The 27262-nt window shown below is 43.3% G+C and overlaps 1 protein-coding gene across 9 annotated transcripts in view; it reads right to left on the bottom strand.

The window, feature by feature from the left end:
* Chd6 (chromodomain helicase DNA binding protein 6) overlaps positions 1-27262 on the bottom strand; it is a 162763-nt gene that overhangs the window by 11034 nt on the left and 124467 nt on the right. For 6 of the 9 annotated variants that reach the window (XM_085832597.1, XM_085832599.1, XM_085832592.1 and 3 more), the window contains 14 exons: positions 24051-24253; positions 23300-23499; positions 22680-22839; positions 22254-22343; positions 21177-21280; positions 19049-19178; positions 17604-17651; positions 17150-17210; positions 9731-9791; positions 8924-9140; positions 7388-7596; positions 4776-6347; positions 1527-1678; positions 936-1142 (listed from right to left, as the gene is read on the bottom strand). In XM_085832597.1, coding sequence (XP_085688723.1) covers positions 936-1142; positions 1527-1678; positions 4776-6347; positions 7388-7596; positions 8924-9140; positions 9731-9791; positions 17150-17210; positions 17604-17651; positions 19049-19178; positions 21177-21280; positions 22254-22343; positions 22680-22839; positions 23300-23499; positions 24051-24253 — 3414 coding nt within the window. The remainder of the gene's footprint in view (positions 1-935; positions 1143-1526; positions 1679-4775; positions 6348-7387; positions 7597-8923; positions 9141-9730; positions 9792-17149; positions 17211-17603; positions 17652-19048; positions 19179-21176; positions 21281-22253; positions 22344-22679; positions 22840-23299; positions 23500-24050; positions 24254-27262) is intronic. The other 3 variants (XM_085832609.1, XM_085832606.1, XM_085832614.1) reach the window with 3 other exon arrangements.

Raw genomic sequence — 27262 nt, 5'->3', positions numbered from 1 at the left:
TCTTCTCTGTGACCACAAGGGTCCACAAATACTAGTGCTAAACCCCACTTATTAAATCTAGAGTCTACTTTGGTGAATCTACACTTTAACAGGCTTCCAGACTATACTTGTAGTAGCAAGCATAAGCCCAGAGATTCTCAGCCTCAGCTATATCTCAGAATCATTTGGGAAGTTAAACCAAACCAAAACAAACCAAACCAAACCAAACCAAACCAAACCAAACCAAACCAAACCAAACCAACTCAAGTCAATATCTTAAGCTACACCAGAACAAGTAAATCAGAGCCAGTAGTTTTTCAAAGTCTCTGGCTGAGTCTAAAGTGCAGTCAAATCAGATTCAGTGCGCCAATAACTCCTAAATCACTTGCCTTCCTTCCATATAAACACCCCTTTCTGCCCCAATTTCATAATTGGTATCTGTCCTCCAAAGGCTTAAAGACACTTATTCTCTCCCCAAGTCACAGCTGCCAAGTTGATTGCTTTCTCTTCCTCTAACCTACAGCCTAGAATGTTTCTCTGCAGCACCCTTACCTGGCATGTCTCTCTTCTTTCTTTGTTTCCCCTGACAACCTGCAGGCTCTAGTTTAGGAATAAAACCATATTTTTACTTCTTTGTACCAAAACTTTGTTTTAATATTTTTCCTCCTTGAGACAGGGTTTCTTTTTGTGTAGCCCTGGCTGTCCTGGAACTCAACTCTTTAGACTAGGCTGGCTTCCAACTCATAGAAATCTGTCTGCTTCTGCCTTCTGAGCACTGGGATTAAAGGTGTGCACCAAACTACTCAGCCCCACTGGTTTAAGGTCCAGAGTCCTAACTAACACTACCTGATTGAAAAACTAAACTAAACCCCCAAATACTTGTTGAATAAATGACTCCATGGAAACATGGGATGCTGCTGCTGTTCTGTGGTAGCCCATACCAGCCATAACCATACCTTCTGGATCTGGGCCGCCAGTGCTGCACCATTGCTGAAGCTGTGTTCTGTTGCCTCTGGCTCTGAGAGGCTGCTTCGAGAACCTGCACTGCTGGATAACACTGGTGTGGGCAGTGCACCTGAGGGCTCATACTGGTGGCTGCAGGGCCACTTCCCCTTTAACACCACATGGCAAATATTATCTAGGCGGTTAATTATCACACGATCCTGGAGAAAAGAATAGCAGCACTGAGAAAAAAAAACTGTCAAGTTACCAAAGTCTGCAAAGTCCCTGAGAGCAGGAGGTAAATTTTTCACAAGGAGCTGACCAGAAAGGAGTGTTCAGACACACTCACTATACAACCTATAAATGTCATAGTCTGGGCAGTAAAGAATATATCTTCAGTGTTATGACTAGGGGCAACTTGCCATTTTCCTCTGATTGTTTAATTAATCTGGTGAGTATTACCCTTCTTCCCCTCTTAGTGTATCACCTTCAATGTTCAGGCATATATACAGCTAAGTTTGTCCAGCAGTATTTTTATAAGGTTTAATGCAAAGGAATCAAAGCTGGGAATGGCCTGAGTGGAGGATGCAAGCTCTGAGAGATACCTTTGGCCATTCTGAGAAGGAATAGAGGGTTTTCTCCTGCAGTAGCTGAGCAATGGTGGGAGCCCGCACTTCCTGTGCCTCTTCCCCAAGGTCTCCTGCAACGCCTGACGCCGAACTCTTACTCTCTTCCTCAGAGTACTTGCCTGGGTAGTCTGCAAAGATAGGTTAAAAAACAAACAAACAACTAGATAGTTGGGAAATGCTAGTGATGTAAGGGTTCTGGACATGTGAACCTGTCTGTCTCTTCTGTCTTTAATTAGTCCACTCAGTCTATTAGTCCATGTCTCCTATTTCCAGGAGAATTAAATTCGTTAAACCAGAGGCAAATTCTGCTTAGGGCCACTAAAAATGTTGACATCTAAGACTACCTAAACATTTCTTGCTAGCTTAGTGGACAAGACAATAGTAAACACTATTTTGACAGTTAAAAAGAGGAACGAAGTGTGATAAACCAATAGGATGAGATTAAGAAAGGATGACATCATGAACCTCCCAACAAAGAGCCATGATTCATGTAAAACGTGAAGCAAATGAGCCTGGAGCTTTACCTTAAGACCAAAGATTTTATTTATATATTTTCCTCCCCCCCCCCCCCCTCTATCTATCTATTGAGACAAGGTCTCATTATGCAGCCCTGGCTGGCTTGGAACTCATTGTGTAGACCAGGTTGGCTTTAAATTGGAGATCTACCTGTTTCTGTTTCCCCAGTGGTGGGCTTAAAAGCGTGTGCCATCATGCTAGGCAAGGTTTAAGTGTGGTATGGAATCTCAAAGACCTTCTAATAAGTAATGACAGAGAATATGGAGAGGGCAGTAAAATGTTCAAGGTTCTGAGAAACTCAGACTTCTTTTCTTCATAAACTGACAAGGAATGTGTGTTACTTCCCACTGTGAAATGAGTCTCCTAGGGAGCCGCAGAAGCTCCTTCCTATGAGCAGCCTTGCTAGGACTGGTGGATTTAGGAATAATCAAGACAGGTAGCTAAGGGTCTGAGCTCTCAGTGTTCGCCTTCCCTCATAGGGAAGATAGAAAACCACTAACTTTAAAGAACAGCTCGATTGTGGCAGTGCTGTACAGGGAGCAAACAACCATAGCTAGGTGGCTCACACAAATAATCCCAGTATTTTAGAAGCTGAGGCAGGAAGGTTGGACTTTGAGGCTAGCTGTGTCTGTAGATTGAGAACCTGTGTCACCCCTCAAACCCCAGGCTAAAAACATCTAAAGAGAAGAAAACATGATGTACTGACAAGGAATGAAGGGAAGGCTTATCCTAAATAGGTTAGTAAGTGAGGGACGGCTGTGCAGGAGAGAAAGCAATTGGGGAAGGGCAGGGCATGCTAAGGAACCAAGACAGCCAGGAGTATGGAGAGACGTAAAGCCAGGGTAGGGATCGCCTTGGTCATCCTGAGTCTTGTAAATCAAGACATAAAACTGAATTTTGCTCTGGAGTCAATGGGAGCAACAGTGAGAGTTCTGATGCAGGGGGACAACCCTTAAGGAACACTAGTAAGCTACTGCTCTCTCAAGACTTCAGGATTTCTCATTTCTCGAGTGGGCTAACTTGCCTGCACTACCCTTCCATACCTCTGTGGGCAGTGCTCTGTAGTGTGTGCATTGGTGCCAGCATTTATCCTCATCACAGAGCTGCCAGCCTCCCAGCCCCTACCACAGACAGGAAGAGTGCTCTCCTCTCACATTTACCATGTGCTTATTTATCTGCATTTTTAGTACCTCATCTTTTTGGTGATTTGTTTATTTACAAAAGGGCCAAAAGTGATGTGAGTCTTATAGTTTGATACACTGCATGATCTTTGTTGGCTCAGGTTAAAAGGAATCCAGGAGCACGGTCATAGATAGATCCTCATGGCCTGGCCACACATCCACCAAGTCACTTTCAGTTTGGTTTTCAAGTCCTTACTGTAGCTACTATGTACATTCTAACTTGGGTTCAGTGCCATTAGTTATTAATCATAGTGATAAAAACTGAAGGTGGAAGTTTTTAAAAACTGGCAACATGGGTTGGGGAGATAGGTCAGGAGGCAGACAACTGTGCAGTTACTATGCAAACAGGTGGCCTGTACTTGGATCCCCAGAAACCACAGAAAGGCTGGGCATGGTGGCCTAACATCAGTGCTGGGAAAGCTGGAGAGGGCTCCAGGGCTCACCGCCTAGCCAGTCCAACTGAAGAGTGAGCTTTAGATTCAGTGCAAGACCCTGTCTCCAATAACAGAGAGTAATCAACATTTGGCCTTCAAATATGAATGCATATTTGTGTGAGTACACACAAACACATACATAAAACACAAATAAAAATTAAAAAAGAAAAAGAAACTACACAACCCAAGATTGTTAAGCTTTTCTCTCCCTGCTTAAAAAAGGCCATTGCTGTCTCACCCCTGGAGTACCCCACTCAGGATCAGATAATGGGAAGAATAAACCTCACATACCCTCCTGGACCTAAGGAAAGGAGTAAAAACCACTGCTGCTCACTGGCCTGCATCCTGTGTCACTGTATGTATGTTCCCACAAAGCATAGAAAATTTCAGAGTCACCCAGATTTTTTTGAGGGAGGGTCTCACTGTACTGGCTGGTTTTAAACTCAAGAGATCCACCTACTACAGTCTCCTAAATGCTGAGATTAAAGGTATAGGCCATCACACAAGGCTTGAAACTCCTTTTAACCTGAATCCCCAGTTAAGATTTCCCTATTTAAAAAGATCAAATCTATGTTTTCAGTTGTTTGTAACTATTATTTCTATTTGTGTTCAGTTCTAAGAGAAACCTAACAAATGCCCTGACATAAAGCACAGGGTTTTGACGATGACACGAACATCTGCTTTCTATGCTCACCTCAACAAGGCCAACTTGACTTGTATTTTTGGAGTTCCTGCAAATTAATGGCACCTGTATTAGTTGCAGGTCTCTTATGTCCCAAAGTTACTCTACTTCAGCTAGCTCAGTTCATCTAGTGCAGGAACAAAGCATTTTCCTGTGTCAGTTTGCATCCTCTGCACATAAGCACACAGTCCTTCTAGGTAATATGGATGCTGCAGTGCAGGCACTGACTGTCCACGGTCAGCCCAGTCCTCTGGGGTGACTCGGCTCAACCACTCTGCTGAATTTTCAGATCAAGACCTTGTACCTCTTGGGTTTACCCACATGGTGAGGGTTTAGGAGTTAAAACTATCGATTGTGGCTCCGACAGCACCCCCCTTCCCATCACATGCGTACATAGTTATGCATACTGTACCTTGACTGTGGCAGGTTCCATCTTTCTCATAATCATCTTTATTCTCAAAATCCATGTCTTCTGGTTTGGGCTCACTTCCCTCAGGAACACACATGGAGAAACTCTTCCCCCCCTCTGAACTTGCTTTCCATGGTTCCTTTAAAAGCTCATGCTTCAGTTTAAGTGTCTCTGGTGGAATAATAGCAGCCTCACCTTCCACTGTCGTATTATTGGCTTTGCTTCTGTACAGGTCTGGCTGATAAGCCTTGGGTTTCTCTACTTCAGAGTCCTCGCTCCCCAGGCCATGTGCCCACCTTTCAATGTGTTTACAGTGGCACTGATTGGCTGGGGGAGGAAAGACCCTCTGTGGCCCAGCAGTCTTGCTCACCACCTCCAGCCTTCCTTTCTTGGCTTCATCTTGGTGGAAGTTGAGGTTCTTTCCCCTTGGGATGTTTACAGTGGGCTTGGGGAAATCCAAGACCTCTGGCTTTTCAGTGGTGCTTGCTACTATGGCTAAAGTGTCGTCCTCATTTTCTTCCTCCTCCTCATCACTCTGATGTAAAATCAACTTACTTTCTAAACTCTTGTTTTCTAATAAGTCAATTAATTGCTCATCTGAGGAGAAGTTTCTTTTGGGGTCATAGACACTAAGACTACATAGATCTACAAACCCACTTTCATGTCCTGTATCTAAGGTAGGGGACACTAAGCATTTGGCCTCTCGGTGGCCTATGGTTTCAGGTCTCCGTCCTGTCTCACTGCAGCAGGGCTCCCCTTCTTTTGAGATAGATACCAGCAAATGTTTTCCATTTTTAATATTCATTTTAGCTACTCCTGCTTCTAAGCTGCTCATGAGAGAGGAAGCTGAAGTAATTTCTGCCTCAATACCAGGAGGCTGGCAGCTCTCATTTCTGCTGGCTGAGATGGTGATAGTATTTTTCCTGGACTGTGTGTTGGTAGTTGGGGCCTCCTGAAAAGAATGCGGCTCTTGGCTGAGTCCTGTCTTACCATATATCATGTTCTCCAAAGACTCAGGCAGCAAGTTTTCATCATGGTCAAGAGAAATGACCTCCTGAACTTTGGAAACAAAGTTTTCACACGTTATGTCAGGTAAGCCACCCTCAGGCAGGCAGAGATGATCATCCCTGCTTTCCATTCTCATCAGATTCTCTGGCTCACTTTCAAGAGACTCTGAAGTCCTACTCACTGGGGTATAAGTAAGAGACTCATATAGTTTAGAATTGCTCTGGTAAAGGCAGCAGAGACTTCCAGGTGCCTGGGTGTCAGTTCTTTTGTGTTGGGCATAGTTTCTATAGGCATCTAGGAAGGATAGCTGGGGGTCATTCATGATGTAATAGTCAGTGCGGTTGAGCCCATGTTTGGCGGTGCCAATGAGCAGGTCTCGATCATGTTTCCCACACTCCCACCAGACTGGGAGGTAGAGGCTGGGCCTGCAAAGCTGGAGGCGCTCATGTAGTTGAGGACACATGAGCACCTGCTCACGGACTTTCCTCAGCAGTTCAATACGGTACAGAGTCTTTGCTGCCCGCTCCTCAGTGATGGGTTCAACATAGATGCTGGCATCAGGGGGACCTGGAGAGAAAGACACACAGAGCTTTATACAAGGCCATTGTAAAATAGAAACAAGCCATGGTTTCCACTTAAACCAATGCTGTGTGCCCTGACTAAACTCCTGACATGTTCTCTAGCTTCCAAAAAATCCTGATACAATCATTCCTGTCTTAAGGACAATAGAACAGGTCCAGAAAAGCCACTCTCCTTAAGGCAGTAAAGGAAGGGTCAAATCAAGTCTCATCAATATGACTCCAGGGTTCAAATTAGCTCCTTGACTTGAATAAACAAACTTTAAAACCAAGCCATATTTGGGGGCAAGAGGCTCAATGCTTGTTTCTCTTTTCCTAAAATGTGGCAATATGGCCCAGAACAGTTTAACCAAACACGAGGCTGAAGTGAGACCAGAGGGAAGATGTGTTAAATTCCAACCAGGCAGAAACATCAGAAGGGTTGCCTACTGGATCAGGAGGTGTTTAAATGATAGCACTTATTTTATCTAAGCTAACACAGAGAAAATATTTAGTTCTTTCTTTGTTTCTTAGTCTATGTGTATGAATATTTTGAATGTATGTATGTGTACAACTTGGTGCACACTTGGTGCCCTCAGAGGTCTGAAGGGGGTGTCAGATCTCTTGGAACTAGAGTTGCAGATGGTTGTGAGCAACCATGAAGGTGCTAGGAACTAAACTCAGGTCCTCTGCAAGAGCAACAAGTGCCTTTAATTGTTGAACCATTTTTCTAGCTCCTAGATCTTGATTTTAAAAAGCAAAACCAAACAAACAAGGAAATAAACAAAACCCCCTATACTCTGGAAAGCATAGTTAGCATCAATCTTGTAATACTGCGGTGAGGCTTTAGCTCGATTTTAACTGTCACAGAGGTTCTACCTTTTGGGAATTTATAGATCTGAATTACAAGCTCAGACCTCCAACAACCTACCAGTATTTATCAGAATTCTTCAGACAGAGTCCATTTTTATAGCTCAGCTATAGTACTTCTGTAATTTAAACTTAACATGTTCTCTTCCCACCTCCCTGCTGACATAAGAGTCTTCTCACCATCATCTTTCCAGGCGGGGAGACGACACACATTCCGACACATGGCTACAAAACTATAAAAATAGTGCTCCAGGCTCTCATCTGACTTCTTGTCCAAACGAGAAATGACGCGGAACTGTGTCCAGTCAAAGGCTTTCTTTTCTTGGTCATACACAACACCAAAGGAAGACACTGTCCTATAGAAGTCAGCTTGCTCTCTTCTAGTCCACCTGAGAGTTAATTAGAGGAAAGGTGAGCTGTTTTGTACTTTTAGAAATAGGATCCTGTTGTGACCCTGGGACCCAAACTGGTCTTGAGTTCAAGGTCTGCCTACATCCTCTTCCTGAGTGCTGGGATTACACGTCTGTGTTACTAAGCTTCGCACTGGCCTGTGTATTTTATTATTAAGTCAAACAGAGCGGAGAGGCTCACATCTACTTCCAAAGAGGGAACTACTTTTAAATCTTCAGCTCCCTCTTCTTGTACTGATTTCTCTTTTTCAAAGTCAAGTATGTAGACTGTGCTATTTCTTGGTCATCGATTTTAGGAATTATCTAGCTAATCTTTCACTTGTTGGAGATAAAAGCTAAAATATTAAAAATACCACCTGCATTTTGCCTTTCCCTCATGCTCTGGGGTCTTTCTGTCCCGTCTTGTTCAACCTCTCCTACTGAGAAGGCGAGCGCTCTGACTCGCGTGTTCCCTTACTTTCTCCCTCCTACTCTGTGGGCGGTGGCCTATGGCCATCACCTTCTCTGGGACACAAAGGTCCTCAACAGGATTAAGACAGTACTTAGAGAACAGGTAAGCTACCGTCACCTCAGTCTTTATGAGGGTTCTTGGGTATGCGCTCCACCCCAGCTGGGCACAGAGGTTGGAATGAGGAATCAGAGGAAGAATAAAAAAAAGGAAGGGGCTCTGTAGCTGTGCCAGATGCACTTCTAAATGTTGTACTGTCGAGAGGGAGTACAGAGAAAAAAAATAGAATTTTCTATCTTTTAATTTGCTAAATTCTGCCTCAGAAGAAAAATAATCTAAAGACTGAGAGCTGTAGCTCTTCTGTGTTCATTCCTAGCCTTACTGGCCTATTTAGCTTAATTCTCATACGATCAAGTAACTATGAGTAACATACACTTTCTATTTGGGTTTGGATTTTTACATGTATTTATCGATCTCAAAATCTTGATAAACACGAGATTATAGTAGGACAGCTTCAACACACACTATTCCTTTTGTTGTTACAGGAATCAGGGAGTTTGAAATGGCATAACATATATCAGTACGGTGTTTTAAAGCTATATTCTCAGAAACTGGGGTCTGACTGTGGGAATAATACAAGTTAGAAAGTCTTACACCTAGGCATTGTGCACAGAGGGTCTTATATCTATTTGCCTCCTTATTCACCACTGGAGGCTGTGGTTAAGAAATTCTGAAGGCAGTCTGTCACCTGGGACTGCCCAGAATTTCTTAACCCATGTACCTCTAGCTACTAGCCTTTCCCTGTCCCCTTTACCCAGTGACCACTTTTCTAAAATGCTTTCTTGCCCCGACTGTTACCTTTTTTGGGCTTCCTTGTTGATGAGGTCCATTTCTGAAGTTCTCCTGAACACTTCCTCCTGAACCCAGTATCCTTGGTTACCTGGGCCTAAGATTTCAGGTCTGCATAGCTCCTTGCGGTTGCAGCGCTGGTAAATAGTGACCAGACGCCTGAGTCGAGCAGTGAGGGCAGAGGAAACTGGCCAGGGTGATTTGTCTGGGTCGGAGCCATCCTGGGCTTCAAACATCAGTGAGGACATTAGTATTTACACATGCAAATGCAACAAGAGGGTTTTTCCTTGTTTGTTTAAACACAAAGAAACAGGCTTAGTGATTTACAACAGCTGCTTTAACATCAGTCAGGAGCCAGGCTAGTGGGAAAGGCAACAATTTTGCTTTAAAAACAGCTTTGCATTGTGGTCAGTGCTGTTCTTGCTCAAATGCACACCTCTTTCTGGAGGGCAGAGTCACTCTACAGAAAGGAAAGAGCAAAATTCTGTTGCCTTCTTCACAGTCATGGCTTATATGCAGCTGACCCTTCCAACTACCAAAGCTCCAGTCAAGATTTAACTGAGATACAAAACACCCCACACCAGTGAGATTACAGTCCCTTCTTTACTGGTCAGATTATGTCCTGAAGACAGCGCTTGTGTAACTTTTGCATCTGATATTAGCTGGAGGAACTCAGAGACATGTGTCACTCTAGGGAAGCTTAATACAGGTCAACTTACTTTGAAGTCTCCTTAAAGATAGCATTGATTTATATAAACTTCACAGTAACTACAAACTGGGACCTTACTTTTCTTTGCCTGCAGGACACAGTCTCACCTGCCTGGCTGTCATCCTTCTTTTCACCAAAAATGCCATCACTTCCATCACTGGGACTCGCCTAGGGATAAATGAAGCCATTGCATCAGCGAAACTGCAGCCCAGAAGAAACCACTGAGAAAGGCCCTGCTGCAAAGACTATGCATGCACAGAAAAGCCTCCGGACGTCATAAGACCCAGACAGGCCTCACAAACAAAGCTCACTTAGGCAGTTCCTCTCATATGCCCTCCCCCAGAGCTTCTTCCCACAGAGAATCAGGTTAAGGGATGGGAAACTCAATTACTATTTATAAGCACCATTTCTGTTTTAGCTGTGAATTTAAATATCTGCTTTGCAACCACTACTTGCAATTTAATACTGTCATCTCACAAAGAACATTTCTGTTTTTCACTGTGAAAAAGTAAGGGTATCGCTCATTATGGAAATGGACACTATTTTTTATAAAACATGACTGCTCCAGACATGGGTCCCTATGGTGTAAAACCCTAGGAACTTAAAATTAACATTTGAAGCTCCAAACAAATCTGGAGTAAGAACAGAAGCACAGCATTTGTTATGTCAGTGCATTAATGAAATTGGCTGAACAGACTGCTTCATTAGCTTTATCCTGTCTCAAAGTAAAACTTTACAAATGTTCTTTACAAATGATGATTTGGGACTGGGAAAGGAGATGCCCAAGTTAAGAATGTTGAAAGCGCTTGTTGCCTCCTGGACAGAAGACAGGTGCTCTGACACAGTGAAGGTGGATAGACATACAGAGCTTCCAATAATTAAAACTTAAAACATTCTTTTAGGCCCTGAAGCCATGTATGGACCCAGGAGAGAAAACTAGAGAAAGTGCAGAGAAAGAAGTCCATTTTCTGAATATGTATTTCTCCTGTGTAGAATGGGGGTGACAAAACCCTTCACATGTCCCCTCTACTTATTCCAACTATCTCACAGGTCCAGACAACTGCCCCAGGAGGCTGAGTCACTCAGGGTCTCAGGCTATAACATGGGCCTCAAATACAGGTAGTTTGATTTGAGGACCAAGTTATCTAAGAAAGGGAACCAAAAGAGTTCCAGAAAAAAATTGGCTTTGGAGGTGAAAAGACACTTAGGACTGGGGAGCACTAGCTAAGCTGCCTTCTACTGTCCAGAACTGTTTCCTACTATTTAACAGAGCAGAAAATGAGGATGATCTATGATGCCATTTTGAAATGGCATCAAAAAGTGCCTCCGTATCCTACTCTTTAGGCAGGTGAACAAAACTAAAAAGCCCTACTACATCTTGTCTGTCTGTCTTCCAGCCAACAAGAGCCTTTAGATGTGGCTAGAACATCTGTGAGGTACTTTGAATGCTGACATTTTTAAGGATAGATACTGGCAGGGGGAAAATACTCTACAGCATACAAAGCATGGACAGTAGAGTGTACCAGCCTATCAAGCAGAGGGAACATCCCCTCTCAAGCCATAACGGCAGCTGACAAGGGCTTGCTCACAGCTACAGGTTCCCAGTGTGGTGTGAGGTCAGCACACAGTTTTCTCCTCCAGTCTATCCAGCAGTTTCTGCTGGTGCATTTAGTAAATGTGAATAATCCTTGAGTAAACACTCACATAGGAAAGTTCTTGGTATGAATAAGTGCTTTTTCCTGTATACCATCTTTTGTAAAGCATTTATTGTCAACAGAATGTCAGAACATGGCCAAGTAACCAGATGAATGTGAGTTCGATGCACAGGAAGCCAATAGTTGTGGGTACACAGAAGGTCTTACAGCTGAGCTCACAGTTTAACATGGAACACCATTTTCTACTTATAAGGGGAAGACATGTTCATCTAAGAAATAGGAGTTGACTTCAGGTAAGGGGTCCATAGTGCTGATGACAAGGGACAGACAGAACACAATTTCTCCATCCTGAGAACAAAGCTTTGGGCAAAATGGTTCCTTCTAAGGTGCTTTTCTTCTTTTGGAAAATGGAGAAAGTACTACTTAGCTTATTACAGGGTGGTTGTGGAATGTAAAGAGCAATCTACATGCTGGCACAAAGCCAATGCATTAATAGCTGGGAGCTGGGAGGAGGGAATATTAACAGACACTTAGCATTTCTCCTTTGCCTGGAGTATATGTTCTTATGTAGACTCCAGAGGATCACCAACAGCAGTAACAGCACCACTGAGGTCTACTGAGTCTAGGGAAGAAACTGCTGCACAGGCTGCAGTCAGTACTGCGTAAGAATTTTTAAAAACGTATTGTTAGCAACCAATGTTAGACAGCTGGAAAGTATGGAGCAGGGAAGTCACTAAGCTAATAATCAATGGTGATGAAACTCAGGGTCAGAAGTGACCTCTGAGGGGCTTGTGAGTGCAGTGTAGCTCTGCAGGCGAGTGGACACACTGTGCTCCCTCCAAAGTAATGCCGGCAGCTGAAGGTGGCACAGCTATGTACATGGTATTTCCCTACTGAGGAGTGAGGTACATTTCCTTACTTAAAACTAGAAGGCCTAGTCTCCTCTGCGCAGGGCTGCTCCCCCCACCCCCCATTTTGTCTTGGTTGAGGTGGCAGTGGCAGTGCAGACTTGGGAGGGATCTCCGGATTCAGGGGATTTCTCCTATGCCCTTACCAAATCCCAGTGTCAACACAGCAGTTGGCCAGATAATGAGTAAAGAGCTAGGCTCCAGGACTAACAGTGGAAAAATCAGAAGTGTTAGTCCTGGGGACTCTGTCTGGTGAGTGAAAGACAAGCAGTGGCTATGCACGCAGTACCAAAGGCAACATAGAACATCAACCAGGGACTGTTGGGACAGGTCTAAGAGGTGATTCTCGAGCTAGACACTGAAAAAAAGTAAAGGAGTCTGCAGAACACAAGGATCTCTGTATACAGGCAACAAAAGGTCTGAAGCCAGAATCAAAAAGACCCTGCTGATGTTTCCATTTTGCAAGAAAATCAAGCATCCTACTTTTGCATAAACTTTGTGTACAAAGTAGATATAAAACCAAACGTCATAAAGCTCAGGCGTCTTACTACAGAGCCTGCAGGAGCAGATGAGGGACACTTTAGTTTGCTTAGGATCTATGTAGCTGACTGAGACTGTGCTCTAATTCTGGACAAAGGGGAAAGAATGATGCCTGTTTGTAAGTACAAATAAAATTTACATACAATTAATACTGAGTTTAGGGTATCTTTTTTTTGTTTGTTTTTTTGAGAACCCTATACAGGGTTTCTCTACGTAGCCCTGGCTGTCCTGGCACTCACTCTGTAGACCAGGCTGACCTCGAACTCAGAAATTCGCCTGCCTTTGCCTCCCAAGTGCTGGGATTAAAGGCGTGTGCCACCACTGCCCAGGGAGTTTAGAGGATCTTAACCCACAAGAAATGGGTTCTTGTTCAGTTCCCGACTAAAGGTTCCTTACAGTAGGATTTGACCATTTAAGTCATAAAATTTCCTTACAAGGTTTTTCTCCTCCTCCTCCCTGATCTTCCATTGGCCACAATTTCACCCTATTACTGCTTTCCTATTTTAGAAAGCACCCAAGTCCCAGTCTAGACAGTGGCAGCCAGAACTGCAGCACAGCAAAGACAGCCCTTGCCACAAAATACTGTGCTAATAAAAGCTGTTTCATTACTTGTTGTTTTTGTTAACAGAGGTGTTACCTTCCCAATGTGCATAGCAGTGTGATAAACACTGTTGACGATTCTGGGTTTGAGACCGAGACCATTCCAAGCACAAATATTCTTAAAACTGTGTGTGGTTCATAAAACAACCCAGCTTCTGAACTTTGAACCTTGTAGCTGGCAACTGTCTTCTGATCAAAAGTATCACAGGTGTCAGAACAGAGAGACAAGAGGAGCAGACCTTATCATTCCCATCGTTCCTCCTAACCTTGAAACTCTGTGTGTGAAGCTGCCAGAGTAGCAAGGAGCTGGAGATGATTTATGTTAAAAATTCAAATGAATCAGAGTCCAGACACAACAGGCCTGCTAGTCTCATGAAGTCAAAGCTACTGTGCTTGCCTGAATATGATCAATCCAGCCAACACTCTAACGTAGAGCAGGGGATGGGGGTGGAGAGTGGGATTTTGTGTGTGTGTGTGTGTGTGTGTGTGTGTTAGGCTAATCATACTCTAATGAGTGCCCACCTGGAATAATAACACCACTTTCCCACATGGGACATAAACTTTTCAAGAACTTATTTTCCTGTGTTGCAAAGGCTTGAGACACAGTGAAATGAAGGGAATCAGAAAACAAAAAGCTCAGAGAGAATGTACGCAAATACTAAAGAACAGAACAGAACTGAATCCAACTGTATAATCAGGAGAGTGGAGACTCTGGTTCTAAGTAGAATCATCAAAGGGCAGTGCTGTGCAAACTTCCAATCCATGAAACATTCTGATTCAGAACCCATGGCATTTGCCAGACACATCTGCTCTACTGCTCAAAGACAGCATCTGCTCAAATGGCACTGGGGCTCAGCCTTTGGCTCCTGGGGCATGCACACATACCTGGTAAGCATTTAAGACCATCCCTATCAGAAAACAGGAGAGAGGAGGAAGAAAAACCCTGAAAACCATTTTTATCTAACAGGAAAAATAGCATATGACAAAATTCAACAGCTATTTATGATAAAAACTCAGGAACTAGAATTATGGAAATGCCTTCTGTTTCTGATAAAGAGACCTAACAAAAAGAATCTACAATTATTATTATTATTATTATTATTATTTTATTTTATTTTTGGTTTTTTCGAGACAGGGTTTCTCTGTGTAGCCCTGGCTGTCCTGGAACTCAGTTTGTAGACCAGGCTGGCCTCGACTCAGAAATCCGCCTGCCTCTGCCTCCCAAGTGCTGGGATCAAAGGCGTGCGCCACCACTGTCTGGCTAGTATTATTTTTATAATAAGAATTAAGGGGCTGGAGAGATGGCCCAGTGGTTAAGAACACTGACTGTTCTTCCAGAAGTTCTGAGTTCAATTCCCAGCACCCACATGGTGGCTCACAAGCAGCTCTAATGGGATCTGATGCCCTTTCCTGGTGTGTCTGAAGCCAGCTAGTGTACTCATATATATAAAATAAACAAGTAATTATTTAAAAAAATAAAAATGCATTAAAGATACTTACTTATTTTATGTTTATGAATATTTTGCCTGCATGTATATATATGAGCCACATGAGTGCCTGGTGAACTGGAGTTATGGATGGTTATGAGCCACCATGTGGATGCTGGGATTTGAACCCACATCTTCTATGAGATCAAGTGCTCTTAAACGAGGAGCCACCTCTTCAACCCCTAATTAATATTACTCTAATGATTAAGTGTTTTAATCCTAATGCCTACAACAAGGATATTTATTCCACCAATATTACCCAATAAAGTGCTAAAAGTTTCAGCCAGTACCATAATCCAAGAAAAGAAAAGAAGTTTTAAAATTTAGACTAGACAGGAATTTTAACTTTGTATTTGCAGATGATGACAAGACAAAAAAATCCAAAGTAATCCATAAAAAGTGGCCTAAAATGGGTAAGCAAGCCCAAAACAGCTGAGGGTGCAGGGCAGGCAGAAAACACGCACAGGATTTCTCTCCTTGTGGTAAGGAACATGGGAATGGAAGTGAGATCACAACAGCACTTACAATCACTCCCAAGAAGAAACAATGAAACGAAGTAACAATCGAGTAGAGCTCACACACTGATGAAAAGAAACAGAAAGTGAAATAAAAAAATGATGACAGGCAGCAGCATACAATTGTAATTTTCCTTATTGATAAAAAAGGTTTAATGTAACTTCTACTAAAATTTCAGTCAGTCTCTGAAATTATAGAAACTTTTTTTAATGAATTAAATATTTATTTACTGAGTGTGTCCTGTGGAAATCAGAGGACAACCTGCAGGAGTCAGTTCTCTTTCTCTTAGGTGGTCCCAGGGAATAAACTTAGGTTTGGTACCAAGCACCCTTACTCGCTGAGCCATGTTACCTGTCTAGATAATTTTACATAGAAATTTTACATGACAATTTTACAAAGTTACATAGAGAGGCACAGAATAAGTAAAGGTCAAGTAATTTTAAAAAAGAATAGAGTGGGAAGGGATCAGTTGGTTCAATTTTAAGACTTAAGACAAGGATGCAACAATTTAGACTATGTACTACTGACAGGATAGAACAGAGAACTCAGCAATGGAGCCTCACACACAGGCCAACTGGGTTTTCTCAAAGTTAGGAAAGTAATTTGATAAGGTTAAAAGTATTTATGGATCAACAGGATGGGAACAGGTTAAATTACCTTGATCTAATTTTTGTTATTTAAATTAGAACTAATCTAAACTGGATCATAAAACTATAAAATGTGGGGGAGGGGAGGGTGGAAGAGGCTCTAGGTTGTCAGGTAAAACAGCTGAGACCTGGCACCATAAACCCAACCCACAAAAGCAAAAGTGAGAAACTTGTTTCTTCAAATTAAAAACTCTTGCCACATTAAAGACAACGTGGAAAGGATAAAAAGGCAAAACTGTAAGGTGAGAGAAAATATCTGCAAACCACCTGTCTGATAAAAAGAAGAGTATCTGGCCAGGCAGTAGCTGTGCACACCTTTAATCTCAGCACTCAGGAGACAGAGGCAGGATCTCTGACTTCAACACCACCCTATCTCAAAAACAAAATAAAAAACAAACAACAAAACCACAGGACTAGCATCTGGAACCTATCACGGCGTCTGGGAGAGCACAATGAAAGCAGAGCATGAGTGAAGGGCACGAGAGCTTGTCCTGCGTGGAGCACAGGAAACTGTGACACCATAAATGCAGGAGGTACAGGAAGGAAGAGGGCAGAAAAAGTGAACTGCACAGCTACTCCAAAACAAACATGTACATTATATAAACAGTGTCATATCCATGTCATAGAATAACTATCAGCAGCCACCCCTGGCCCCAACCTAAAACAAAACCAAAAAGGGAACCAACTACAGTTGGAACAGACAACCACCTGGATAGATTTTAAGATTATGACAAATGAAAACAAATCTGTCAAAGGTTCATACTGCATGACTGCATTCTTAAAATGACAGTTATGAAAATGGAGAAAAGATCAATAATTTGGTGGGAGGGGCAAACAAATGGTTATGAGATAGAGATAAGACCAGTGTAGTCACTCAAATGTTCTGACCGTGACTCTGTCAGTGTCACCATCTTGAATACGAAATGATTTTACCTGACCTTACTCTGGAGGACACTTGGTACAGGTACTGTGTTTTACAACTCTATCTTAAACGGCAGCTATCTGAAAAACTTTTTTAGACTACAAATGCAGTCAAGTTTGTATCTTGAAGTTTCTGTACTAAAGGGTGATACAAAGACAGTGCAGCAATGTTACCCCACTCCACCCCCACATGATGAAGTCCTCCCTAGGCAGGAAGGAGCATGCAGGACCAGAGCGGTCAATCTGACTCACCGTTTGCTTCTGGAGACCATCCAACTTGTCCTCAGCACTGTCTTCTTTATCTATGTTGCCTCTAAATGAAAGTAATTATGTAACACTTAGGAGTCATGTTATTACCAAGGGTGCTTGTAAGAAAGCCCTCCAAGTCTAAAGGCAAGGTTAGTAGATATTCTTCTCACTGGCATTCAAATCTTAAGATTTTTCCTTTTCTTTTCGGAGAACCTTAGAGAGACTAAGAATGAGAGAAACTACCATCCAAGACTGCTCTCGTGTAGGTGCGTAAAGACTTCCATTCAACTGAGACCTCACATGTATTAGACCTTGTGATCTACTCAGGCATACCCTGAGGCTTACTGTTCAACACAATCTTTAAAAAGTAACCACAGCCTGTCAAGAGCGGTCTCCACTTACAACTGAAAGAGAACAACTCTAGTCCAGACAGCAACTGTGCTCATCAAGTGCTCACCGGAAGGAAGCGCAGCGACCATGCTCACAAGGTCCTCTCTCTCTTGTGCTGAGAAGGAAGGGGAATCATCCTGTCAGATATGACACTTGTGACTCGGTTAGCTGCTTCATGTCTCCTGGAAGCCTAACTACTGCTGAAGCCTGTCTGTCACGATTCTTCTGCGTTTAAGCTGGAAAGAAGCGTCAGCTGCTTTGCCCCTACCTTAGGTGCGTCACTGGAGTCACCACAAATATAAAAGCTTTGAGCTACACGCAGGCACCTGAACCAGGGAGTGTTTCTCCTGAACCAGTTAATTTAACTAACACCAGGATAACCAGCCATCCTAGACCTTTGTCAACATCTCCCAAAATACACTCTTATTATCCTGACCACAGAAAATGCCTTAGGGGCATAGAGCATCATGGCAGCTAAAGTGTTCACCAGGGGTTATTGGCAATGCCATACTTTCATGGCTAGGTCTAACTACAGCTCTGGGCAATTCAAAGCACCTTGTCCTCAGCAGTGGAGAGATCTGGCCAAAGCTGACAGTACACATCTAGGAGGTAAATTCTACTTTCTAAAAATTTTTATATCTTGGAGATAGGTTTTAGCTGTTGCTTTAGTTTTCCTGAGAACTCACACATTTCGAGATTATGCCAACAATAAATAAAAGTAAGCCAAAGAGAATGCTTCTATATGTTTTTGTATACTACCCTTCACTATGCTGAACTGTTACTACCTTAAAAAGTGGCTCCTGAGTCTGCCTTAATTGGGGGATATTTTATTCTGGAATAAAACCAGCAATCAGATGAGGAACTTTATGATCAGGAAGGCTGTATTTGCTGGGCCTGCTTAGTGTTTTGCAGGGGGGAAGATATATAATTCCCCTGAGAGCCCTCTGACCAGAATGAGATGACTGTGGTCAACAAGCAGGCAGGATAATCAGCCCGAGCAATCCATGAAGGACAAGAATTGGGATTTGGTCCAAAGAACAAGTCTAAGGCATAGCAGGATGAATCCAAAGAAGCGATTTGAAGGACACAGGCTTAAGAGAGATGTTGGACATTGAGGGAAACTGGTGGTTTGAGTGAGAAATGTCCCCACAGGCTCACATTTCTGGATACTTGGTTCTCAATTTGGGAGCTTATGGAAACTTTAAGAGGCAGAGGAAGTATATCATTGGGGATAGGCTTTGAGACTTACAGCAGGGTTCCACTTCCTGTAGCCATGAAATGTGATCAACCAGCTTCCTGTTCCTGCTGCTACATCCTTTCCCCTCTATTACAGACTCCCCTTTGGAATATTAAGACAAAATAAACTCTTCTGTAATGCTCTTGGTCATGGTATTTCATCACAGCAACAGAAAAAGTATGAATACATAGATACAGAGACCTGGTGTATGTGGACTAGGACACAAATTGGTGGCAAGGCCTGTGACATCAGAGTGGGCCTATGTGGCTTCTCACCTTTCAGGAATGTCCGAAGTTCCATCTGTAACACCCTGCTCTGCAGAAAGGGACTTCTCGTCAGGCATGCCAACTTTCTCCAGGAAGCAGAGCGCTGGGTCAGCCCGCATGGCATTGTACCTCTCATAACCTGAGCAGGCAATGACAAGTGTCAGAAGTCAGGTCAGAACCTATCAGATCTGCTCCTGGTCTGAGACATTCACTTTGTCTCCCTTATTCAGTAAAAAAATCAAGGCAAAACAAACTCAAAATAATGCTTATTTAGGATTAATGTGATCCTATGAGGTGTCCTAATGGGGAGATTCGGGAGCTACTAGAGACTTCTGAGCAGTTTCTCACCAAAACTACAATTTGTGTAAAACATCATGTTTGTAAACAGATGCAGGGGCCAGACCGTTCTTCCTGGCTTGCTGCTCTGTAGAGCACAGGGAAGCAAGTGAGCTATGTTTACAGTCTCTTCCTCCTGTCCCAGAACTCTGACAACTGTTATGTCCCCAATGGGCTTATTTTCGTATAGTCCAGCTCTATCTCACGAGTTAGAACAGGAAGCTGAACAAAATGATGGAAGTGCTGAACTGTGAACTGGACCATGGTGACGGTTTGCTGGGTTACTAGACTTGGCCCGGTATTATAAACCCAGTATCACAAAATTCCAATACACATTTGCCAGGGCTTTGGAATTGGTCCTCATAACATTTAAAGTAAACAAAAGGAATACTTTTGACCCAGAAGATGAACTTTAAAGACAGTGAAACAATGAAAAAATGCTTCATGTGTTTGCATGTGGCTTCTATTGCTCTCCTTAATTTCTGAGACAGGGTCTCACTGACTGCCTAGGTGGCTCACCAGTGAGCTCAGGTCATCTCTCTCTCTGTTCTTTCCTCAGGTCCCAGTGTCAAAGCTTCAGGTGCATGCCACCATGCCCAGCTTTTATGTAGGTGCTGGGGATACAAATTTAGGTCCTTGTGCTTATGTGTCAGGCACTTTCCAGATTAGCCACTTCCATAGCTCTCCCCCGCGACCCGCATTGTACTTTAAAGCAGGAGGAAGTCTGGTATTTTACTGAATCTAACAAAATCTTTTTTGTGTGCTGGGTAGGGTTGGGGGTGAGAAGGTGTCGGGTCTCCTGAAGGCAGTACAGAATATAATGTAATCTTGTAAGACAAGGCCTGTTCAAGTTAAAGACTAAATCTATCGTCAAACCAACCTTCCAGTCCTACCATACACTCCTGATGTCATGACCTACCTATCACAATGGGCTGTACTCCCCAGAAACTGTAAGCCTTTTTCCTAAGCTGGTTTTGCCAGGTTATTTTACTGAAGCAACAGAAAAGGAACTAATATGGTTGGAAAGAGTGCCTACTGTGAGAGCATGGAGATATGAACTCAGATCTCTGACATTCATATAACAAAAGAAAGCATGGCTGTGTGTGCCTATAATCTTAGTGCTGGGTTGGGGAGACAGGAAGGTCCTTGGGGCTTACTGATCTTCTAGCCCAGATGTAAAATGATGAGCTCCTGGTCTAGTGACAGAAACTGTCTCAAGACAATAGGTATAGAGTGACAGAGAAGGTACCCAACATCTGCCTCTGGATGCACACATGTGTGCATATCTGACAACCCCATTTCCAATGAACAAGACGGATCCAGTTCCAACGTAAGTACAAATAGGCAAGAGAGGAGGATAAAATATCACGCTCATTCTTTGTGACCACAGCTGCCCTTTTGAAGTTTATTAGTAATATATTATGGAACTCCTATGAGTCACACATCCATCTGGTCAAGACTCCCAAATGGGCAACTGTACGATTTGGTTTTCAGAACAGTTGCAAACACACAATGGAATTGTTGGGCGTTTGCAGGAATATATATAGCCTAGTCTATAATGCTTGACAGGGATGGGATGGGGGGGTTTGTGGAGGGGTAACCAGGTATCATTTGAAATGTAAACAAATAAAAATGATTAATAAAAAAAGGAAACAAGATTGTATCTGTATCTTATATCACATATTATGCTAAATTCTATATTTCTTATAAGATACACACATAAACAACTCCTGTAGATATTAAGAAAAGAATAAGCTTTCTGGGTAACTGATCTGGAAGGATTAATTTCTTAAAAACATACCGTGCTTGAACACGCCAATGAGAAGGGACTTATCAGCTTCAGCATCCCACCAATCCACTGGGATCTCCACATAGTCAATGTCAGGCAGAAGCACATCCAGCTCTCTGTGGGAAGGAGAGTGTGGTCTCTGAGCTATTGAACCCTGGTGTGAAACCATTCCTGGCTGCATGCTTAAGTAACCATAGAGACAACGGATAAGGTAGCAGCTCAGGAAACTCTAAAACAAGGACTCCACTTGAGACTCCAGGAGAGCCTACCCTCAGGTGACTCTGTGCAGTGTAGTTCTGTGCATTAAAGTAGTTGTGATATGTATCTTCAGTTAAGAACCAGAGCCAGTCTCTGATACACTAGTCATAGAAGGGCAACATTTCCACGAAGTTACTGAACTAAGACATGACTGAATCCGTACAATAATATTATCTAAATTATCTTGCCCCAGAGTTTACACTGGTAAAATCTGTTATAAAGAGGGCCTTTCAAAAACTAAGTTGTCTGTTAGGTCAAAGCTAATCATGCATACATAGCACTGTATAAACACAGTGCTCAGGGACATATGCCAAGATTGGCAAGCCTGCTACCACCAGCCCCACTAGGGGCTGGTCCATGTTCTGAGGAACACATGGATCTTAGTTCACTGCCTTTCTTCATCTGAGTTTTCTCTCAAGGTTTTGGGGCTTGGGTGGAAAAACATCTACTTGGATAGATGGTTTCTCTGTAGTGACTGACAGAAGCCTGGCTGTTCCCTGTCAAGCCCAACTCCCTGTATGAAGTTAGTGTTCCCTGGCCCCAGCTTTTCAGAAACCTACTGATTTATTGTACAGTGCCATAGGAGAAATGACCTTTTTGAGATGAGTGTTATTTATACATTAAGCCTAAACAGGACTCATGACTGACTGAGAAGGAAGTAGAGGTTTACTATCTATTTCTTCTCTATTTATCTGTTTACTATCTGGGTAGCTGCCTTCGGCAGGGTGGAAACAAGGGTCTCCTGAAACAACAGGCTGGATCTGGCCAGTCTATCAGCAGACAATTTACATAAATTATTTAACTCTGAGAACTATATGGTTAAAGTTTTACCTGGCAGGAGTTCCCTCAAATGCTTTATCAGCTGCTTCTCCCAGTATTTCAGCTTTTAGGTAGTACAGCATCCGGACTCTCAAAAGCACCCTATGAAAGAACACATTAATACAATACTCTGGCACCTAAGACTGAGAACACATCACCAAATTAAGATAGGGAAATTAACAAGCAGAAGCAGAGGGAGGCTGTCCTGACTGGTTCTTGGAAGTTGGGTTATAAAAAGCCTCTGGGTACAGAATGTATTGTAGGAGTGGAGACTGCTAAAGGAGGCAGGGGGAATGTGAGAATGCAGACACAGTTCACACCCAAATCCTTTTTCTTTTTTTCTTGTATGGGGGTGTGAAAGGATCTCTTTGTGGGTACCCCAGAAACCTAGACTGTTTGAGTGGGGGTAACTCTGGGAAATAGGAGGGCCCAACTCACTTATTACAGTGCTGTTTGAGGTGTTTCTTGTATCCATCATCATGTAAGACCACCTCAGGATTGCAGGTGGCCAGCCAGTCTGCATTCTTCAGTTCTGGGAGCAAGAGCTGGTTTTTTGTCTTTTTTCCTTTCCTCCCTCTGGGGACTGGGGCAGACAAGCCTAAAATGGAGAGATAGTAAGGCAAATATATGGATGAGCCAAAAGGGTTTCAACATGGGCAATAAATCTGGGCTGGGTACAAAAACAGCATGGTGGGCTCCGGTGGACAGACTGCCTCAAGTCCACAATATCCAAGATGGTCAGGAAGATTTAATGAGTGCCCTGGGAAACTCAAGGGAGGAATAACCCAGCCTGCCCCTTTTGGGTCTCTATGGTCTAGTAGGTGAAGAAGCTTTGGCTAAGCACAGAGAAGTACAACACAAGAAAAGGAATGCCAGAAGTGACAAGAACAAAATGATGAAATAAAAAAGGTGAGCCACAGAGCTCGAGGAGTGAGTCCCCAGTCAGGGAATTCCTGATGGACTCAGGAAACAGAGCAGGAGCACATGTGGGAAATGGCAAGACAACACAGGCACCCATGACCCAGCGGGAGACCTCGGCAGAGCTACTCCCCTCTTACCTGAGTGGTTCTGCAGGGTCTGAACTTGCCCATCTTTGGAAGGTGTGATTAGTTCCCAAATAAAACTTTTGATTTTTTCATCCCCTTTGTAATGCTTGACACAGTACACCAGCAGGGCCCTGCAAATCATCTCCATATCCTTCTCATTCAGGGGCCACTTGAATCGCCCGTGAGTCAGGATGTCCTTCCACCGGCCCCAGCTGATGGTGAGAATACAGAAAGTGTTGGAGGAAGAGCCACTGACATATCCTCCATACAGTAGGAATCAGAGACAAGATACTCCTCATTCCCTAACAGGTGCATCAGCTACTCCCAAAGCTTTGTCTTGAAAGGCCTATGAGGACTTTATGACTACACCACCCCACTTGTCACTAAGGTGATATACAACTGGTGCATATGGCTGCTAGACTGTTAAGTAATATTGGGGGCAGAGAATAAGTATGAAATTAAGAAAGTGCAGCTGGAGTGACCGCTGTATAACCATGCCTTAACTACAACATTTGTTGTTCCGATTCCTTATAATACATTCCTGGGTGGGAGAAAAAAATCAGTACCAGGCAGCAAACTAGTATCAGAGATTTGCTGTGACACGGGTTTAAGCAGATCACAGTATGTCCATACTACAGCATCAAGTGGTGAGGGGATGTCATTAGCCTGTACCCAGAGGGAGCTAGAAGTTCACAGCACAAATCTTCACCAAGGACTTAAAAAGATAGTGGGGATAACAGAACTAAGCAGAGCCAGTACCTACCCAAAGATGAGCAGGTTCTTTTCCACTCGGAAGCACTCAGCGCGGAGGTAGCGTCGGGCTTTGTCACTGAGGCGTCTGGACCTTGTGGGCCTTTCATCTGAGTCACTGTCTAACTCTGAGAACTCCATAAGCTCATCCTCCTCAAAAGAGTTGTAGTGCTTGGTCTGCTTCCTCACACGTGGCCGGTCAATCACTAAGCTCTCCTGGAAATGGAGGAGACTGTGGGGAGGAGGCTCTCTTGTCTTTATTCCTACCACAGTGTACAAGCACCCTGCTGCCATTCCTCAGGGCACAGCTGAGAAAGGATCAGCCCGTGTCAGTCTCTGGCAGGGAAAGCCACGGGTTCCAGGTCACCTTGCCTCATCCAACCTGTCAGAGCGTCAGTCAAGCTCTGAACTTTCCAAATATGCAGAGACTGGTTAACAAATGCTAAGGCTAGCTTTCTTAAGTCTAACAAAATTTTCTAATTTTCCTACCCCTCCCCACCCCTTTAAAGATTTTTTCGTTGCCCCTATTCAGCAGGAAGAAGTTATGAAGAGTTGTCAGCCCAAATTCCCTGGGTTGTGGTATCTGGTAATGGCTATTTTAGAGATTGTATATATATATGTTCTTCAAAAACATCATAAATTCACAGAACGTTACATTTTATGTTATTTAATCATTTGACAATGAGACAGACATGTCTGCTCCTGAAAGCACCCCCTTTTTGATTCAAAGAAATTGAGCCTTGATGTAGTTGCTCCAGTTGTGGGAAGATAGCCACTGGACAGAAGATGCCTATTTCATCTACAGACAAAATACTTTCCGGGAACAGGACACATTATGCGGAATAGTCGATTGATAGCTCTGCTAAGACAGGGTAGACAGTCCTTCGCAATCCTGCTTTGCAAAGGTCTGTCAGATGATCCTGGGCCAGAAGGCTGAACACAGATGTTCCAACGTTATAAGAAATTAGGGGCTGTCCAGGTAGTCAGCTGTCTCTACATCTGTTTAATTTTGAGAAGCTGTGTTTGGTGCTTCCTGTATACCCTAGGAATGTTTACGTTGTCCTCAGATTTCTGACAGCGTTGAAGACTAGTTATAGTCTCATAATCAAACTCAATTTGTTTAACACTGAGAGATTATAGGGTATAAGACATGGTTTTCAGACGGTGTTACAGGCTAAAATCTAAACAATCCAAAGATAGAATCATAATTCTTTAAGTTAGGAATGGTGGTAGAATACTTTATCTAATGGCAACTATGATGGACTAGATGTCATTTGTATATCATACTGTGTCATTTACATGATTGTTATGGTTTTGTTCAATATATGTCTGGGAGAAGAGGTTTTTTTTTTTTTTCTTTCTTTCTTTTATTGAACAGAAAAGGTGAGGTATAGGGATGGGTCTGATGCTAAAGTCCTGTTCCCCATTTGGTTCTTGATCTATCAGTAAAGGAGTCATGGGCCAATTACTGGGCAGAAGGAACAGGTGGGACTTCCAGGTCTTTGCAGGCAAGTACACAAAAGTGAGGAGAGGAGGGGAGGGGAGGGGAGGGGAGGGGAGGGGAGGGGAGGGGATGGAGATTGAGTTAGAGTTAGTTCACCATGCTTCTGAGGAAGAAAGGTGACCAGCTATGTGAGATCTCAGACAGAGTGGCTACAGGCCACTCCTACAGGCAAGTGGTTGGGGGTGTTCAGCTGGGATTAAAGGTAACTGAGCGACTAGAGGACAGATTTAGGGTGCTGAGCTAAGAGTATTGGGGAGGGCACACAAGCCACGGGAGTTTAATAATGCCCAGCAATTGAGCCATTAAGGCAAGATAAAATTGAACAACTGTGTGTGTGTGTGCTTTGTATCTGTGGATTCAAGGGAATTTGGGTGGAAGCTCGTAGCACAGTCCCTTCCCGGAGCTTAGGTGGGTTAGCAAACCTGAGTACAGAGAGGACAAGCAGAAGGAACTCTCAAGGATCTGCTCAAGTTGTTGTTTCTCAGTCCCCAGCCCTGTTACCACCGTTTGTTGTTTCTGCCATCATTCTAACAAACAAAACCCCCACGTGCCCAAAATGGCAGCCTTCTCTTGCCAGGAAGGACTGGAGTGGGGAACCCAGCCATTTCGCCCAGCTTGCAGAGAGCAGTCTGAACTTTGGAGACAGGACAGGTGAGAGGGTTCCATCTATTTAGCGCCTTTTGAAGAAAATACATGCTGATGCATCCCTTATCTGTCTCCTTTAGCTATATCTACTAATGATGTGCTAAAAGGCAAAATTCCTAGCTTAGGAAATCTTATTTCAGTGGCTTCACTGGGCATACCAATCGCTTCTTCTCTAGCCCCAGTTATTCTTCTCCTTACCCCTTCTTTATACACTTCTTCCCAAGGCCAGATGAAACTCTAACATTTGTCAATGCAGCCCAGGCAGTCCATTTCTAGTGTCACTGTGCCTCAGTGACCCAGTGTCCTGCTGTAGAGTGCTCTGGTTGCTTTTTGCTGCCTACAGAGTAGGAGAGCTCCACCCACCCACCCACCCACCCAACTCTCTTGTTCACAGAGTGGCTCCCTGATGGACTTCGAGCAGGCAGTTATAGAAGCCCAGAATCCTCTTCAAGGAGGAGAAACAACATTTCTATTTGGAGAAAAGAAGCTGGCTTAAGGAACCATCAATAGTCATGCTAACTACAACAGAATAGTTATGTGGGTTTTGATCACTGACTTAGCTAGATTATAAGAAATTGTCTTTCAGGTCTGTGGGCCACATAGCTCAACCTACACTTGAGAAAACAGGAAGGAAGGCTGTCATTCATCCTGAAGTGAGGCAATGGAATCAGGGAGAGGAAGGAGAACTAACATTTTATAGGTATCTCATAGCTAGCCAAGCAGCAGTGCCAATCATATTCACAATGTGATCATGACTCTGATGTTGGGGCATCAATATCTCCTCCCCCACTTGTCTGGGTATGCTCAAGAGGGTTGCATAAAGGCACAGTCTAGTTTTATTCTGGAACCCATGGTCTCTCCTGTGTACAAAAATGGGAAAAAACCTGAGACACTATTAAAAAAAAAAGAACATAAAAGCCAAAGCTAGCAAGTATTTCCTTTTTTTCTCCCTTTTGATTGCTAAGAGGTGAGGGTATTTTTAGAGAAGTGTTGACCCAATGACAAGTTCCATCACTACCTGTATTTATCTAAATTCTCGGGTACCCAGCAGACTACATATCCCACTAGCCTCTGTA

Source organism: Mus caroli, unplaced genomic scaffold, assembly GCF_978045245.1.
Source record: "Mus caroli unplaced genomic scaffold, Mus_caroli_1 scaffold_2, whole genome shotgun sequence".
Taxonomy (NCBI): Eukaryota; Metazoa; Chordata; class Mammalia; order Rodentia; family Muridae; genus Mus; species Mus caroli.
This window is presented reverse-complemented; position numbering and strand designations above follow the sequence as displayed.